The sequence below is a fragment of the Streptopelia decaocto genome (assembly GCF_964273445.1).
Source record: "Streptopelia decaocto genome assembly, chromosome: 5".
NCBI lineage: Eukaryota > Metazoa > Chordata > Aves > Columbiformes > Columbidae > Streptopelia > Streptopelia decaocto.
This window is the reverse complement of record NC_138659.1, coordinates 35,301,035-35,319,161: the sequence shown is the minus strand read 5'-3', so window position 1 is coordinate 35,319,161 and position 18,127 is coordinate 35,301,035. Positions and strand designations below refer to the sequence as shown.

Below are 18,127 nucleotides of genomic sequence, written 5' to 3'. Positions count from 1 at the left end.
AGGTGCCAATAGTGGATAACTAACAGAAAAACTGTGCTTTCATGGCAAATAACTGAGAATTGCTGTTGTGGTCATGATTCAGTTTATCTGGTGTGAAACTGTAGCTAAGAATTGAAGTAATTAACGGAAGCAGAAGAATATCAGATACCGTCTTACTCCAGTGTGAAGCGTGATTGCTGTTTGGAACAGAGCCTGTACTGAAGCGAGTCAGCGCTCCTGGGTGGATATTCATGACTTTACAAGCGTACAAGGATGGGAAATGAAGAGCAAAGATAACGTGAAGGTAAAGCTCAGTTTATTCAGAAAAATATATATATACACAGGTGACTTGACCACTGCTGCAGGCAGAAAATGAGGTATTTCCAGTAAGGACTTTACTCTTTTTTCCCCATCAAATTATAATGATAACCAATAACTACAGTGATGTTAATCTAAACTAGTTCAGACCAGTTCATTTCTTTTTTAATTGGTGAGGGTTATTAATGTTACCTGCAGTTATAAGGCTGTACAATTACAGTGTTGGAATATAATCTGGTTTAATCTAGGCATACTAGCAGCAGCCATATTTAACTATCCCATTTCCTCAGGTTGTTAACTCAGATTGTCCCCCTTGTAACCATATTTTCTTTCACTAATAAAAACTTCACACGTTTGTGTTGTTCAGATGGATCACAGTTGCTGAACTTTGTGCGATATCTATTCATTTTTGCTGTGTTCCCATTAAACCAGTCAATGATATTTCATAGGTAAAGCTGCATAGCTGCTCTCACCCCAGTCCAACACACATTTATTTTGCACCACTTATAATTGTTTAGCTTCCCATTCCTTAAAAGATCTTGTTGAGTTTATTAAACTTCTATTAATGACAGTGATGAGTGAATTTGCCTCTGTCTCTATCCCAAACCTCATCTTTCTTATTTTTCTATTAATATACTAGTAAATCTTCTGGGCCCCTTTGCAGTATTTCAGCTGACAGAAATGGGGCTTTCTTTGCATTTCCTGCCATCAGAACGACTTCATTGCACACTTTTTTCCCCCATTCACTCCAAATCTGCTTGAACATTCTCTTCCTTGCCTCCTGACTTCTGCCATTTCTCTCCGTAGCTGCATTTTCTGAAAACGTGAAGCTTTGTGGAGAACACTCTATAAAAAGATGCGACATATAGATGAGTGCAGGGACCAGTGGAGAAGGATGTTCTATCAGCATTTGCTGTTCCAGTGCTGCTCTCCCTGTGAAGCAGCTGGGGAGGTTTGGTGTTTCTCCTCCTGTGATCTTTCTGATGTTGGTGACATCTGACACCAGCTTCAGTTTCACACAATCCCAGAATGTCAGGGGTTGGAAGGGCCCTGGAAAGCTCATCCAGTGCAACCCCCCCATGGAGCAGGAACACCCAGATGAGGTTACACAGGAAGGTGTCCAGGCGGGTTGGAATGTCTGCAGAGAAGGAGACTCCACAACCTCCCTGGGCAGCCTGGGCCAGGCTCTGCCACCCTCACCAGAAAGAAGTTTCTTCTCACATTTAAGTGGAACCTTTTCTGTTCCAGTTTGTACCCACTACCCCTTCTCCTATCACTGGTTGTCACCGAGAAGAGCCTGGCTCCATCCTCCTGACACTCCCCCTTTATGTATCTGTAAACATTAATGAGTCACCCCTCAGTGTCCTCTTGTCCAGCTTCAGAGCCCCAGCTCCCTCAGCCTTTCCTCACACGGGAGATGCTCCACTCCCTTCAGCATCTTGGTGGCTGCGCTGGCCTCTCTCCAGCAGTTCCCTGTCCTGCTGGAACTGAGGGGCCACAACTGGACACAATATTCCAGGTGTGGTCTCCCCAGGGCAGAGCAGAAGGGCAGGAGAACCTCTCTGACCTACTGACCACCCCCTTCTAATCCACCCCAGTTTCTCCCTGTAATTATGATTCTGGATGTCACTGAGTACATCTGATTTTTGCCTACAACATACCACCGATGGGTCTTAAAGTCACACCATTTCCATTTTTCCTTTAACAGAAGTAGTTTTGGTGGCACTTGGTGTTTCCCAGGCGTATGTGTTGCTCCATGAGTGACAACTGGCAATATCTTTTCCCTTATACAGCTGCTTGCCTTCTGTTGTTAAGTTGAAAAGTGCACAAGTTTTCAAGGCTGGGGCTGCCGAATTCATTTCGAACTGAAGCACAGGAATTGTTTGTGTAATTACAAGTTGTTGTGACAACCTGTCCCTTGCCACAGTTAGACTGCTTGTGGTTACCTGGATAATGACCTACCTGCAAAATTACTTTAACCCGGTTGCGTTTTCAGGGCTTTCCATTAAGCGCTCATGTCCCCTCAGGCTAAGTGTCAGATTCAGGATGTATCCGCTGTGTTTCAGAGCGTGTTTTAAGGTGAAGTAATTAATCGCTCTAAGAGCCACCTCCTTGACCTGTAATGCTGAAGTCAGACTTTCTGCTGTTCAACGGATGAATGGAAAGGAATAGGAAAACGTGACCTTCCCACGTAGCAGCAGAGCAGCCCCATGTGTTGGGAGAGCACGTGGTGAGCAAATTCTCAATCCACACCATTTCCAGGTAAGATTTATCTGAGCTCCCTCAGACATAGACAAGTTCTGTCATGTGCTTTGGTTACTCTAAGTCTCTGCTGGCACCTGTTGGAGATAAACATATATATATATATATATATATATATTTAATGCCCCGCTGCTTTTGGTGGGTAGGTGGAATGCTGCTCTGAACCGGCCTGCATTGCTCTCTGAAAAGGTATTTTATATTAATCAGGTGATTATTTTATAGCTGCCCATATGTCCTGCTGATTGGTAACACGTGTACACAACTGGGTTGTAATGCCACGGGTGGGTCTTGCTGTAAGTCCCAAGCCCTCGCAATCTGTCTGAGTGATTGATCCCAGCCAAACGTCCCCAAAGAGGATCCATTGAACAGCTGCATTTTGAGAGAATTACGTTGCTACATCCCTTTAGCCTGCGTGATATCTTGTTTTGTTGAAGAAGCATCTATCAGGAACTGCCTGTTTCTTTTCCAGGTCACCCACCTTTATGGAGCATGTTCTGTCTCGAATGCAGGGAGGATTATTCAGGCTTCAGCCAGATTTCTGAGGCAAACACAAGTGAGAACAGTGTCTCTCTTGTCTTGTTTTTCTGTCCTGTTTGTAGTTGTGTATTGCTTACAATCATTCCTGCTTTGTTAACATCAGGAACAGAGGCCACTATGATTGTTTCACACCTAAGTCAAAAGAGTATCGATTAAGGATTTTATAAAACAGTTTCAAATTTAAGCGTCTTGAAAACATGTGGTGAGAATATTGTCTTGTTCTTGCTCTACCAAAAAAAGGATTTGCATAGATTGAAAAGAGTTATTGATAATTAAAAGGAACATGCAGGTGTTGAGAACTGTTTTAAAAAGTGAATCACAGAAGCAAACAAATGAGAAAATAGCTTTGCTTTTCCTCTAATTTTCTTCTTGTAGAAAACAGCGGGTGAATGATGAAACCTGCAAAAGCCTGGTATATTCATATTATCAGGCAGTCCTGAAGTCTGTGGAGCTCCAGCCTGGGCAGCGTCTGTCCCACCAGCATTGGGCAAGGGGGCAGCCGAAGTCACCCAGCCCTTCCCCTCGCTCGCAGGTGCTGCCTTGTGCTGCTTTTAGTCCTTTTCCTGCCACTGTCAGAACAGAACGTGTGTGGATATTAAGAAGTACATAGAGCTGGATGTCACGCACCAGAAGCAAGCTCATTAATGAACGGCACAAAGGTGAGCTGGGGAGGTGTTAAGGTGAAGTAGGAAGGAATATCTTGCTGGTGGGTATCTAACTCTTCAATATCTTCTGCTGCGGAGAAGGCGTAAAAAAGGAGTGAGGCTGAAAATGAGGTGAGAGGGGAAGAGAGAAACTCTGGAGGATTAAAATGGTGGGATGGGAGAGAAAGCAAGAGGAACTGCTATGAAGAGACCCGTTCCAAGGGAAACGGGGTGCAGGAGCGTTGCGGTGGGGTTCCGTGGGGCGCCCGGCTGGGCTATAGGGGAGGAAGCGATGCCCTTGGTTGTACCGGAGTACGTTCCTACCAGCATGACTGACAGAGCTCACAAACATGAAAGATGTGCTGGCACGTGGGTTTTATTGACTGAGAGCTAGCAAGGGTGGGAGAAGTGTTTGTACATCCCAACATGGCCTGAAAGAATCCCCGCCCAGCCTCCTGAAGTAAAATTAACCTGAGGAAACTAAAGCATGTCTCAACAGTGTGAGAAAGTTTCCTTTTTGCTTATTGCTCAGCTGTCATGACTTCAGATTTTTACCATTGCTTAAAAGGTTTTTCACCCAAAATGAATCCTACCGGTGGCAGTCAGTGATACATTCGTGTTTCCGCGTTGAATATGTGTGCTGACAGCATTGCAATTTTGGCATTTGAACTCTGACCGAGTGGGCAGAAAGGACTGTCAGCCAGAACAAGCAGCAGATCAAATGTCCTTCCATCTCTTTTACTGGGCTTGCCTTGCCCTGTCTCTTTGTTCTCCCTCCAGAGAGGTGATGCCATTTCATCAGTGAAACGGGACCAGCACCCCAGGCAAACCACAGACTTTGGTACAGGGTGAGAGGTGTTGTGCCTTTCAGGCTTTTTCTCTATTGGAGGTACAATTCTTCCTTGCAGCAGTTCCTCTCACCTTTGCATCATCTGGGTTCTTCTAATATGCTTATTGTGTAGGTTTTGCTCTTCCACTTGCCACCAGCAGATAGCTCTGTTCTCTCTTCCTTAGGGTGGAAGTAACACTGTCTTACTGGTGGGGAAAATGGTGCCTCTAGAGATATTTCTAGTTGCTCAGATATTTGACAAGGTAGGAGCCCACTTATATTTGCAAAGAAAAAAACAGGATGATTTATATGAAACTGGAAGATTGGATGGGGAGGGAAGCAGAAGAAGAGGACAGCATACGGGCACTGTTTGGGGTTTTCTTCTGTTTTTTTGGATGTTTCTTCCAGATCCACATAAACACTGAAAGGCACCACTGTCCCTTTATTTTTTCCTGCAAAAATTGTGTTCGATATCTGCGCACGATGGATAAAAGGTAGGAAAGTGCAGCATGGGTGCCAGGGGCTCTTGTTCTGTTGCTTGCTGGGCAACAGCAGCAGCTGGTCACAAGAAGCTCGGTGCTTTGGGACGAAGAATTTTATTGTCTATTTACTGCAAGTGATGAGACCTCAGAGGTGATCCACTGTACATGGAGTTGTCTGAGGATGATTGGTTTAGAAATGGCTTTGTAGGTCTATGTACCTGAGTATAAGACTGATGGCGGTCTGGTGCTGTCCTTGCTGTAACACAGACTTTGCCTTCAGTAACTTCGGAGGCTTTTGTATCGAGCTCTTGTAGTTCTGGTAGAACTGCAGACTTGAAGTTATGCCTAAGCTGGCGGGGAAGTTTGCTGCTCAACCCACTCACAAATCAGCTGGTGAGCAATGGCCTGTTTGGGAGGGAACCAGGGTAAATAACTACCGTTGTCTTGCTTTGAAGATCTGGGCCCTCTCTTGAGACCCTCCACGACTTCCTCCAGGCCAAACCAATGCGCTGCCTCAAGTTCCTGGCTGTTCATACTGATCTGGAAAGAATTCAGAGAGTACCAGTTCCTTAAATTGGATTTAAACATGGGCAGCAGTACCTTACTTGTTCTTGCACCCACAAGATCCTATGCCAGAATGCCCAGAGTGCTTTCTCTATGCCTGAATTAAGTGCTGATGCCAATACAGGGAAGGACATGACTGTCCACCAGCGCTTTGTCTTGGTTTTCTTTCAGGAATCCAGAAATTGGGCAGCCCTATTCCATCATGGAATTGGCCTGCAAAGTACCGGTAATTAACATGGCAGAATCTGCACGTTCTCTGGCAAATATGATATTAATACTAGAGAGCACCTCCTCTGCAAAGTTCAGAGGAAGAAATATGGAGGCTTTAGGTTCTGAACTCATGTATATACAGTGACTTGTGCAAAGCCTGGCATGTTGCAGCAGAAGACATAAGTTTGCTCTTCACTTGTAGAGAAAGCTGATGGAAAACGCACGTAGAGAGGATCTGGTGCTCTCCAGACTAAAGTCCATGGGCTGAAAGACATTTTGCTATGTAAGGCGGGCAGTGAAACGCCTCGGGGGAACCCGGACCTGCTCACCTCAGTCTGCTGAGCCCTCACCAAGGCGTGACACGCGATCATCAAGCAGCCGCTGGGAAAGGGCCAGTGCTGAGAAGCCGAGTAGCGCAGCGACTCCACCTCCAGACCCACCTCCTCGGCCACCTCTCGCCGCACTGTCTCCTCCACGTTTTCACCTGGAAGTGACCCAGGTTAGGTAAGGACAGCCTGGCCTCGGGGCAGCAAACTGCGGTGAAGAAAATGTAGGCACGCTAATTTCTGAGGTGCAGGAGCTCTGGCTGTGCTGACCTGGGCACATCTGCCAGCAGGATGCTCAATTAAACTCATTGATGTTCACCTCCCTTCAAGAGATGCATCAGAGATGTTTTGGGGTTTGTCTATATACAGCTGGTGGACAAAACAATGCTGCCTTTCTTTGTAATTTCCCTTTTTAAGCCATTTTCCCTCCTGTAACAAGAGGTCTGTGGTTTTAATTCTGAGCCAGACTGCACTAGACACTAGAATAAAAAAGCATCTGCGATTTTAACTTGAGGAGACTTACACTTGTATTTACCACCAGCAACTAAAGCAACTGATATGTACCCATAATTCCCATTATTCTCAGACACATACAGCTATTTTGAATGATCAGAATGGCAACGCTGTTCACATCCAGTATGTTCTCCCCCGATAGCACCTATGCGTCCATCCTTCTCTGTGAACAGGCGTTTGGTTGATGTCCCCGCACCCTGTGTGTCCAAGGCCACCGTGCTGGCTCACAGACCACCTTACCCACGTCGCAGAATCCTGACAGAGCGCTGAACATCCCCGGGGGAAACGAGGGCTGTCGCGAGAGGAGGCACCGGCTGCCGTCGGACACCAGGGTGATCACCACGGGAGACATCTGGCGAACGCATCAAAGAGCAAAGCAAGAAGTTCAGACCGAACAAGCGCGTGCAAATTGTTGCTTAACCTCGGGTGCTCACCTGTGGGTAGTAAGTTATTCCGCTGGCGTGGCAGACGCGCTTGCTGCCGGCTACGTTTTTCTGAGTGGGCTGCCCAGATTTGCTACAGTACTGGTGGGAATCGTGCCACCGGAGAAGCGACCGGGCCTGCAAAACACCAAAAGAAACACAAATCTGGTGTATACCTGGGGCAAAGAGATGATTCGGAGCACTCCCCGTGAATAATACTTTGCTGTCTTCTCCCCAGCATGCAGTCATGTGGATAAATTCTGATTATGTTTGGGAGCCCCAGCAGTACATCAGAAAAAAGGCAGATTCTCCAATCAATATTTCATGCTTCTTGCTTCGAGGAAGGTAGGGAAGAGTTGTTCTTTATGGGGATATAACGGGAGTATTAATGGGAACTGAACTATTCTAAGGAGCCTCCAACCCTGAAAACCTTCTTGAAAAATAGCCCGAGCACCACAAATGTTACGGAGCAGGAATAGAAACATATGGGTGAGAACAGCTGTTTTTCACACACAGGTATTTTCTTAGGGCTTCCAAACATATAGAGCATCTGCAGAGTAACAGCTTACAAGCGTGGGGTTTTAAAAGAGCAGCTCTGAGAGAAGATCTATATGTTCATTTGTGAAATTCAGGTTGCTTACATTACAGTTAACTAGTGTTGTTAAGGTGAGGACAAACCGGGGCTGCCATGACTACTGATAAGCTCAGGATTTTTCTCCCTGGACATAGAGCAGGGTTGATGCTAAATGGCTAATTACTGTAGTCATTTTGAAGCCACTTGCCTGTTTTTCTGTTGCAGCTTGCTTTGGGGATTGTAAATTTGGGAAAAGCGCTGTAATTTGTAATGTGTTTGTGCCTAGGTTACTGACAGTGTACGGTAGGTACTTCCACAATACGTACTCAATCATAAAACAATATGGAAGAGTAGGAGAAGGGTTGATGTTAGAAATTGTTAGAAATTCTGTACAATACCGAAGCCAGCACAGAAGAATCCTTCTCATCCACTATGAAGAGAGCCTTTTGTAAGTCTGTGAACACTCCCTTGAGTTCAGACTCAATGACTGATTTCTCCAAGGCTCCTGTTCCAAAGAAAAAGTCTTTGATCTCATAAATTGCAGTTGTTATCCCAACTTTATGCCCTTCATTGTTCTGGTATACAATTTCTGGAAGTTCCCATGGAAGTGACATCACATTGGTGGTAACATTCCCAAAAGTCAAGTGACCTGCCGAGAGCCCACCTTTATTCCCACATGGGAAGAGCGGAGCGGTTATGGGGCTCTGACCCACCACGCTCACAGCGGCTCCTACAGAGACTCAACCGAGTCCTCTTTGGTGATAAATATTCACCCCACAAGGATGGGGGATGCTGCTTAGGCAGCATCTTCATCTCTGTGCATCAAACGCGATGGAAGAAGAGTCATCCTAACCTAAATCCACGGCAAAGTGTGGTATGTGCTCGTCTGAACAGCCGATCAGCACCGACTTCTCTATCCACTGCTCGGTTTCTTTGAATTTCTCCAGGATTGTTTTAATCTCTAAACAACAGGGGAAAAGGGAAAACGAAGGAAAGCTGTGACGAAAGCAAGTTCATACAACCATGATGTGTCTCTGGATCTTCAAGGCATGTTCAATCTTGGCTTGAGGCAGGGTGCTCGTGGGGGACCAGACAAGTGGTCCTACCCAGATGGAGACCACAAGTCTGGCTTTCCTGCTAGCTGTTGGAAGTTTAGACCTTGTCAAGCTAAAGACGCAATTCCTGTCATGCTTGAGGAGCAGCTGCCCATTCTGCTTCTGTCCTGCACCAGCCAACACCTTCCTCTTCAAGGGAACATCTTGCGTTACACCAAATAACCTTTGTCAGTTAGACCTCGCTTGTTTTCCTGTTAGCCCCTTCTCCTCAAAAGGCATGGCCTCCAATGTTTAAAACTGATCGTCTCAAAACAGATCAGGTATATGTCATAGAACCATAGAATAATTTTGGTTGGGAGAGACCCTCAGGATCATCGAGTCCAACCATAACCTAACTCTAGCACTAAAATGTTGATACTGTATGTGCATGAAGAGCATGAGCTTGTGTCCACATGCCAAGGTTTTAAATCTAAATAGTCATTAACAAATAGCATGGTGCAAACAGCAGGATATTCCTGCACAACTTGATAGATTTTTCAGCCCCCATGTAAGGGGCTGCGTATTGCAAATGACTCTATCATTTCAGCTGTGTGATGCAGGAGTTGTTTCTTTCTGAGCACCTACTTACCTGCTGCACTAAGCTGTGGCACCAAATATTTGTTCTCAACTTTCTGCAGAAAGGGGAAGAGATTGTGAAAGAGGTAGAAAGTCCCTGAGGTCTGGGCTTGTCTGCAAAGGCTGTCATCTTCCTTTAGCTCATTTAAGTATCTGCAGTGAGAAAAGAAATCAGGAAGAGTCCAAGATCATGTTGAGATGACCTGTGTTACGTTTATTTGGGTGCATTTATTTTGCACACAGCAGGGGGGGCTGAAAGGACAATACAGATTTTATGGATTTCATATGCTTCTAGGGTTTTTGGCAGCCGAATTGGTGAGCTGTAGCGTCTAGCAAAGGTGCTGTGTGGCAGAAAATATTGTAGTTCTTACAACGACACAAGTAGCCTCGAATCTTGGACAACCAGGCAACCCAGTCTTTTACACCAAGAGAATCACAGAATGGACCAGGTTGGAAAATACCTCAGAGATCATCCAGTCCAACCCTTGGTCCAACTCCAGCCCATTGACTAGATCATGGCACTAAGTGCCATGTCCAATCTCAGCTTAAAAACCTCCAGGGCCGGTGAGTCCAGCACCTCCCTGGGCAGCCATTCCAATGCCTGACCACTCTCTCTGCACAGAATTACTTTCTAATCTCCAGCCTCAGTTTCCCCTGGCAGAGTTGAAGCCCATGGCCCCTTGTCCTATTGCTGATGCCTGGGAGAAGAGACCAATCCCCACCTGGCTAGAACTGCCCTTCAGGTAGTTCTAGAGAGTGCTGAGCTCACCTCTAAGCCTCCTCTTCTCCAGACTAAACAAGCCCAGCTCCCTCAGCCTCTCCCCATAGGGCTTGTGTTCAAGTCCCTTCCCCAGTCTTGTTGCTCTTCTCTGGACCCGCTCCAGCACTTCAATCTCTTTCCTGACCTGAGGGGCCCAGAACTGAACACAATACTCCAGGTGTGGCCTCCCCAATGCAGAGCACAGGGGAAGGATCACTGCCCTTGTCCTGCTGACCGCGCTGGTTTGGATACAGGACAGGATCCCATTGGCCTTCTTGGCCACCTGGGCACACTATTGGCTCATGTTGAGCTTCCTGTCCATTAGTCCCCCCAGGTCCCTTTCTGTCTGGCTGCTCTCCAGCCACTCTGTGCCCAGCCTGGAGCGCTGCAGGGGGTTGTTGTGGCCAAAGTGCAGGACCCAGCACTTGGCCTTGCTGAACTTCATCCCATTGGAATCAGTACATTTTTCCAGTCTATCCAGATCCCTCCTTCCAGCAGCTTGACATTCCCTCCCAACGTGGTGTCTGTTTTGTAGCCCTGATCATTTGTGTGCAGGAAACCTTGATCTTCCCTTCTATCCCCCCAAATCTGGATGGCTCCAAGTCCTGTTTGGCAAGGCTACCCAGCACTTCAGGTGTTGAATACACTTCCCCTTGGGCTGGGTGTATTGCTTCAGGGTACATTCTAGCAGCATCGCTTCAAGTCTGCTGTGTGTATTTTAAGAGTTCTCTAGCCAGGACAGCAATAATAGGCATTAATTAACAGAGCTTCAGCCTGGGAGAACCTGTTCTTATCAGCGGTGAAGGAAGCAGAGAGGTTTTGATTGTTATTATTTACAGAGCTCCCATAGCATTACTATATTATTGCTGAACTGTTAAAAGATTGACCCCTGGGTTGGATTTAGGCAGAGCTGCTTGTGATAGTGGACACGGGAGTGACAAACTCCAGTCTTCTCACTGTATACAAGAACCAGATGAGAACTCACCTCATTTTTCTAACATAGGTAGAGTGTAACCTGCAGAAGAGAGAGGAAGCTCTTCTGTGCACTGCTTGATAAATCGCAGCCATGACCAACAGGTAGCTGTCTCTGCCTAAAAAGAGAAGCGTGGAATATAATGCAGCAGCCCTACAAAGTTAAGTTTGATTTAAAAGGTGCAATAACCCACTGCTACCAAAAATCTCCCTGCAGAATGCTGGCATCTGCTTTCTAAAGTCATTGCTTTGGTTTTAGCCTCTAGTCGCACATTAAACCCAGTTTCAGGCTATTTTTGAGACTATTTATATATATACCTCAGTTTGTTTCTGTCTGTGAGGGTGCACAGGCCTTGCAGAAATTGCTATAAGACCTAGTTAAATGTTCCTGACCTAAACTTCTGTATCCCTGGGGAGAGGAGCAGTGAAGGTGGCTGCTCTTCTGCTGCTTCCTACGCAGCTGTAATGGGCTCGATCCACCCGAGCATCCCATTACAGCGGGTCTGTGGGAAAGGCATTGATGCCAGAAGGGAAGGAAAGACAAAATATCAGCTGGGGAAGAGAATTCCTGGAGGTGGACAAGAGTTACAGCTGAATTGCATCATCTCCAGCTGTGAATGGTTTTTTGTGCCAAAGGATCCGACCACATTTTAAGTCACAGACTGCAGTTTGAGCTCAGCTTTAGGATGTCAGAAAATAGCTGGAGAAAACAGCCATCTCTAGCATTCATCTGAAACAAAAACAAACTACGGTTTGTAATCCTTAACGATTATTTTTAATATTTCACCTTTCAGCCACAGAACTCGAAGCTCTGTAAGAAGGAAATTACCTTTGCTTCGATGTACAGACACCTAAGCAGCGCCAAGGGGGAGTCTGTAAGTCCTGCCTTTTGGTAAAGGTCAGTGATGGCTCTTGTGGCTTCTGCCCTCTCTTTCCCACCATCCCAACCTTCATGGGGATGGGGACAGCATCAGCAACCATCGCAGAACCCCGTGTCTGAAAACAACGCTGCGATGGGACAATTTTACGCGTCCCTGACTTCTCCATCTCCGCCCGCGTGTCTCCTACCGCCCAGGGCGTGAAAACCTCCAGCGCAGCGAGGAGTTTACACACAGCCCTGCACTTTGCTCGGGAATGACCCACAGGAGGAATAGCTTGAATGCCATTGAATAGATTAAATGCAACGTACACAGGCGTTTAACCCCTTCCTTCCTAGGAGCCGTGCTGCGGGATTTCGGTCAGAATCATTGAGACGGAGACAGTTAAAAACTTGATCTCGGAGGCCAGCCCGAACACCGCGGTCTCGCCTGCGAATGCCACCCGGGTTGTCCCGCTGGCGGGAGGGGGATCTCGGTTTGCCGTTCCCCGCGTGTTTTCCCCACTTACTGTGCTCTGTGCAGACGGGGAGCCGTCTCCAGCAGCGGGGGCAGCCACCAGAGCCCCCCTCCGACCCCAGCTCCTGCAGCACCGGCCGGGACAGCTGTTTCACTGGTTCCCAGTCGCTCTTCCCCCGCTGGGAGCGCTGGGAAATGTAGTTCCGCACCAGCGGCTCGCAAACCCTTGGCAAGGCCGGGCGGCCGGGTGCCTGCTCCGGATTCTTATTAACTCCTGGAGTTCGTGTGGCTGCATAAAACTAAACTATCTTTTTTTCTTTTTCTTTTTTCTTTTTCTTTTTTCTTTTTCTTTTTTCTTTTTCTTTTTTCTTTTTCTTTTTTCTTTTTCTTTTTTCTTTTTCTTCTTTTTCTTTTTCTTCTTTTTCTTTCTTTTCTTCCCCCCCCCACCTGCTTCATTCTATCAGAAACACACATGCTGCATTTAGCCAAGCAGAAGATATTACAAGAACAATGCTATTGCAGTCATTTGAGCTGTTCTTAGCAGAGAAGTTTGTTCCTGTTAGTCTCTTCTTCCTTCTTTCTGCCTCCTTCCTTCCTTCCTTCCCTCTCTCTCCCTCCTTCCTTCCCTCTCTCTCCCTCCTTCCTTCCCTCTCTCTCCCTCCTTCCTTCCCTCTCTCTCCCTCCTTCCTTCCCCCTCCTTCCCTCTCCCTCCTTCCTTCCCTCTCCCTCCTTCCTTCCCTCTCCCTCCTTCCTTCCCTCTCCCTCCTTCCTTCCCTCTCCCTCCTTCCTTCCCTCTCCCTCCTTCTCCCTCCCTCCTTCTCCCTCCCTCCTTCTCCCTCCCTCCTTCTCCCTCCCTCCTTCTCCCTCCCTCCTTCTCCCTCCCTCCTTCTCCCTCCCTCCTTCTCCCTCCCTCCTTCCTTCTCCCTCCTTCCTTCTCCCTCCCTCCCTCCTTTCTTCTCCCTCCCTCCCTCCTTCCTTCTCCCTCCCTCCCTCCTTCTCCCTCCCTCCCTCCTTCTCCCTCCCTCCCTCCTTCTCCCTCCCTCCTTCCTTCTCCCTCCCTCCTTCCTTCTCCCTCCCTCCTTCCTTCTCCCTCCCTCCTTCCTCCTCCCTCCTTCCTTCTCCCTCCCTCCCTCCTTCCTTCTCCCTCCCTCCTTCCTTCTCCCTCCCTCCTTCCTTCTCCCTCCCTCCTTCTCCCTCCCTCCCTCCTTCTCCCTCCCTCCCTCCCTCCTTCTCCCTCCCTCCCTCCCTCCTTCTCCCTCCCTCCCTCCTTCCTTCTCCCTCCCTCCTTCCTTCTGCCTCCCTCCCTCCTTCCTTCTCCGTCCCTCCCTCCTTCCTTCCTCCCTCCCTCCCTCCTTCCCTCCTTCCTCCCTCCCTCCCTTCTTCCCTCCTTCCTCCCTCCCTCCCTTCTTCCCTCCTTCCTCCCTCCCTCCCTTCTTTCTCTCTTTCCCCAAGCTCTGTTTTTTTTGTATTAGTAACAGCATTGTTTAAAGTTAAGGACCATGTGTCCTCAAACAAGCAATCACGCCAAGATCTGTATATATCTAAAGCACCGAAGTGCTTGGTGTTCAAGCACCCGAACCCACAGCTGAGTTTGTCAGTGAATAGCTCTGCTTAGAAAACATGCTGTGCCAAGACAGATGTCAGAATGATGACGAATATTTTTCACGCCTTTATAAATGAACAAACAGATTCCTCTCAAGAATTGAAAACATTATTCTGGGCTGGGACTTACCTGCCTATGTTTAGCACAAAGAGAATTTTATAAACATAGGAAAGTAAATGTTTTCAGGGCAGTCTTTTGCTTTTTGGTCATGAATTGAGATGGTAATTGAGAACTCACATCATGTAATTTGAGAGCATAGCTTGTAAAAATAATAAATAAAATATGCAGGGAAATAGCACTCTTGTTACCAGTGTTACTTACAAGTTTAAGTTTAATTATGCTTGACTGCTATTTGTGTGCTTCCTGAAACAGAGCAAGCCCCATGTATTAATCCACTAGGCTAATTGGATTAATGGAGAAAACACATCTTCCCTTAACAAGATAAAGGATTGAAACATAATCTCTACGGAAGTATCCACCCTGCTGTTAAAACAAACTAACAGATTTATTGACCCTACCTGCCCTCAGAAATGGACCTTGCAAGAAGAGCTGGTTTTAGAGGGACCTTTGGACCTTGAATTTTGGGACAACCTCTCAAGCTCCTTCAGCCTGGAGCAGCTGATCATTTGGTAAGTGCTCCCCTACCCAGGTGAGGGATTAAAAGCCAGAGCACGATGCTGCAGTGTTGGGAGTCCTTTGAAGGCAATGCAGCACTGTGGCCTCTCCTTGCTATACGCAGCTGAAAAACATAATGGATTAGGCCAATTGTGTATACCTGGTGTCTGTGCTGTGTGAAGATACGCGGAGAAAATGAGATGAGAGTCACCTGTGTGACTGATCAGGCCAGTAGGGAGCTGTGCAGTCTGTGAGAGACTCCTTGTGCCTTCTCCAAGGGTCCATACACCCGCTTGTGATGGCACGTTGCCCAATTCAATATTTCTGCAGCACATAAGGAGATGATTTTGAAAAGAACAGCATCTTTCTGATCATTTATTCATGTAATTATTTAATTGAAGGAGCACAAGTATCAGTCGTCACTTTAGCAATGAGTTGCTTCTTTCTAAGTACTGTTCAGCTGGGCTCCGAGTTGCGTGAATTGCATTTATAAACTATTATTTGTCCCCTGCAGATACTGTACTTCATGAGGGAGGGAAGTGAAGGCCTGGCCATGCAAATGCATCCCTGACAGCTTCCTGTAGCTTACTAATTTGAGCTTTGGCAGGCCACCAGGAATCCCTGAATCCCTGCGCCTGTCCTGGTGTAAGAGGAGCAAACAAAAGGAGCAGGCGAGGAGAGCACAAGCACTGGGAACAAATAATTGTGATCCCTTACCCAGACAAGATTGCGAAATAGGCACGTTTTGGTCCTACGTTACTGAGATCCTTTTAAAAATCTGGGTTTGTTAAAATACTCATATTGGTATCAGCATGCTACTCATATAGGCAAAAGATTTTTCAAGCCAGAGAAGTGGCTGGAAAATATAATTCTAAGCTAATAATGGTTATACCAGTAATGTTGCTTTCTCTTGCCATTCTGTTCTGTCTTTCCAGCTGCCCCCAATAAGCAGAAACCAGCACTAGCATTGCTAAGAGCAAGCAACTGTGAATTGTTTTAAATACATAAAGCTAGCAAACTTGCATGGAAAACTTATGGTCAAGCCACATGAAACTTCTTGGTAGAAAAACCACTTCTTCTTTAGGAAGAGACTGAGGAAAGACAAGCTGCTGCTTTAAAGAGAAAGGTAATGAGTGGTGTGTTGCTCTGTCGTTAAATTGTAGATGCAAACTAACCAAATCTGGCTTTGTTCTAAAGTTTGACTTGTATATATTATGTATAGGATGGACTCCTACAGTTTCTCATGTGTGGCGTGGAGACCTCAAAAGACAGCAACTCTCTAATTTGATGCTGCTGGTTACAGCCTGTGCTCCTAACACTCATACGTGTGTAGAGGAGAAACTTTAATGTCTGAGTGATGTTTTAGTAGCATTTGCTCATTTCAGCTTATTGGGATAGAAGGTGTGTTTCTGTCTTTTTGTCTCCCTTGCTGGTTAGGGGAGGTCCTCAAATTCTGGTGCTAATTTGCTGCACTGCTCAAAGCACCTGATGATACAGGATCCATCCAGGTAATGAGTTCATTTTGGGAGGAGACTAGCATTGACGCTCAAGCACCATTTGATAAACGTGGGTGGAACTAGATGAGGCTTCATCCCTTCACAAAGGATGTACTTAAATTGTTAATGCGCTTTAAAAAGCTAAGCGGTACTGTGTGTTAGCTCGATATGATATTAAGATGACTCATCTGTGTCTTAAAACGTTGCACACAGGTCACAGCAGGACACCGAAGAACTGGTAAAGGTTCAAAGAGGAAAACGAGCATGATCAAAGACTTGGAGTACGGCCACTGCAAGGTAGGGTCCGACACTTCAGCCTGCCTAAGGGATAGGTACCAACTGTTTGCTGTCTCATCACATGCAAAAACCTCATTAATCAAATATAATTAGTTGGAGCCTCATTCCCAGTGAACAAACGGGGGTGGCTTTCCATGCCCTGGCACAACTGCTGGGTAAGAGATGCTGTAGATGCGAAAGAGTTTTAGCTCAAGAGAGGGGAAATAATTAACAGAGAACTCTGTTGAAGGCTTCTAAGTAGATGGGCCACATCATGCTGAGAACATCCCTAAGTTAAAAACGTTTGGAGGTTCTGCTGGTATTCTGGGCAGCATGGGCTAAAAGAAAGCTTTGGTGTGAGCTGCTGAAGTTGTATTTGTATTGAGGCCTCTTGTGCTTAATTCTTACTTTAGATGGACATTTCCTTTAGCATCCTCCAACTTAAGGGGGCCTATGGAGGGCTGCTATGGGGTTCCTCAGAAAAGGAGGCATGTTGTTAGGCTACAAAGGAGTCTGTGTTTCTGCTAGAAAACACACAGTGCTTGCAAACCCTAAAGAAAGTCTGAAAGCCACTTGTTCTGCTGCTGTTCTCTCTCAAGAAGCATTCCTGTGTGCTTGTTCTTGGAGACAGTGCTTCTTCACAAGGTGCTGACATAACAGATGGCTCTGCTGAAGCCTGCTTGAAGCGTTTGACAGCAGGTGATAACGCACAAGTCCAGCATAGAGCGATTTAAAAATGATCTTTTAATGCAACTGAGATGTCAGTGATTATGCCGGCGTTGAGGAAGGCAGGAGGTAATAAGTGCTCTCTATGTCACCAGCAGAAAGCACTGATAAGGGGCAGAAACAGGTTCATGGAGCAAGTTTGTGCCATGACTGTTGGAAATAACTCTTGATTTGACTGTTTGCTACATGCCAAAATCATGGGCAGAAATTTGCTTTCAGCCTCATGCTGACCAATACAAGCAAGCCCACTACTAAGCACGCTAATAAACTTGTTGCTGTTCTCCACCACTGCCTTTCTAAAAATACCTGAAAAGATGATGAGAAAGCTGTGAACCCCTCTAGAAAGAACCCGAGGGCCTCTGCAGCGTGTGAGGTTTTGCCAAATCTCTAGAAGCTGCTGTTAAATCTCTGGCTAGATATTATGGACTCTCTGGATAATGGGGCTTTAACTCGATGCCTGAGCTAGAAGCTTGGATATCATTCCAGTGTTTCCTGCGAGTTGTAGGAGTTCTGTTTCTGTTGGAAGAAGACCAAAACGAGAGGAAAAGAAGGCTTATTTTTTTGACGGGTAGTTCTACTGAAAACTGGCCTTCTTCCTGCTCTGGCGCAGCAGCATTCGCAGTCCCGGCGATGTAACTCAGCTGTGTGGACACATCTGTGTCCACATCTGGACAAGAAATGACTAAATGAACTTAATGTTGTTTGTTTGTCCTGTGAGAGATGTCGTATCCCATAGTCTTGCCCAAAATGGGGTGTGATGCCTGAGGTTGTGATGTTTGCTCTTCAAAAGATGTTGCTGGGGGGGAATGGGAGCTGAGAAGACAAGGTACGAGGAAGAAATCTGAGTTATGGATCATGCTGCAACCTCCATTAACTCTTGTGAATGATGTGGTTTTAAGCCAGCTGAAAGTTAACCCTGCTAAAAAAAATGCATATGAGAAGGGGATTTTTGACCCCTGTTACGTCTTTGCCAGCACCCTCATTATTGTTATGAAAGACTTCCAGGTAGGGGCAG

At 46.5% G+C, this 18,127-nt stretch overlaps 1 protein-coding gene across 2 annotated transcripts; it reads right to left on the bottom strand.

Moving 5' to 3' along the window:
* Positions 1–3,719: 3,719 nt before the first annotated feature.
* On the bottom strand, positions 3,720–12,743 carry NUDT13 (nudix hydrolase 13). 2 transcript variants are annotated; one of them, XM_082053608.1, is made up of 9 exons: positions 12,449–12,743; positions 11,076–11,181; positions 9,344–9,483; positions 8,514–8,621; positions 8,059–8,165; positions 7,099–7,224; positions 6,905–7,016; positions 6,155–6,309; positions 3,720–5,456 (listed from the first exon to the last, which is right to left on the bottom strand). In XM_082053608.1, exons 2-9 carry the CDS (start codon positions 11,156–11,158, stop codon positions 5,397–5,399), a joined length of 891 nt encoding a protein of 296 aa, XP_081909734.1. In that variant the 5' UTR covers positions 11,159–11,181; positions 12,449–12,743; the 3' UTR covers positions 3,720–5,396. The 2 variants fall into 2 exon arrangements, with proteins under 2 accessions (XP_081909734.1, XP_081909733.1); XM_082053607.1 differs by having other exon boundaries at positions 3,720–5,591; positions 12,449–12,741.
* Positions 12,744–18,127: the final 5,384 nt, after the last annotated feature.

Coding starts and splice junctions, on each gene's coding strand:
- NUDT13 (XM_082053607.1), bottom strand. CDS start 11,158: ATGGCTGCGATTTATCAAGCAGTGCACAGAAGAGCTTCCTCTCTCTTC. Junction 7,017..7,098: donor GAATAACTTACTACCCACAG/GTGAGCACCCGA, acceptor TGCGTTCGCCAG/ATGTCTCCCGTGGTGATCAC. Junction 6,310..6,904: donor GTCAGGATTCTGCGACGTGG/GTAAGGTGGTCT, acceptor GGTCACTTCCAG/GTGAAAACGTGGAGGAGACA.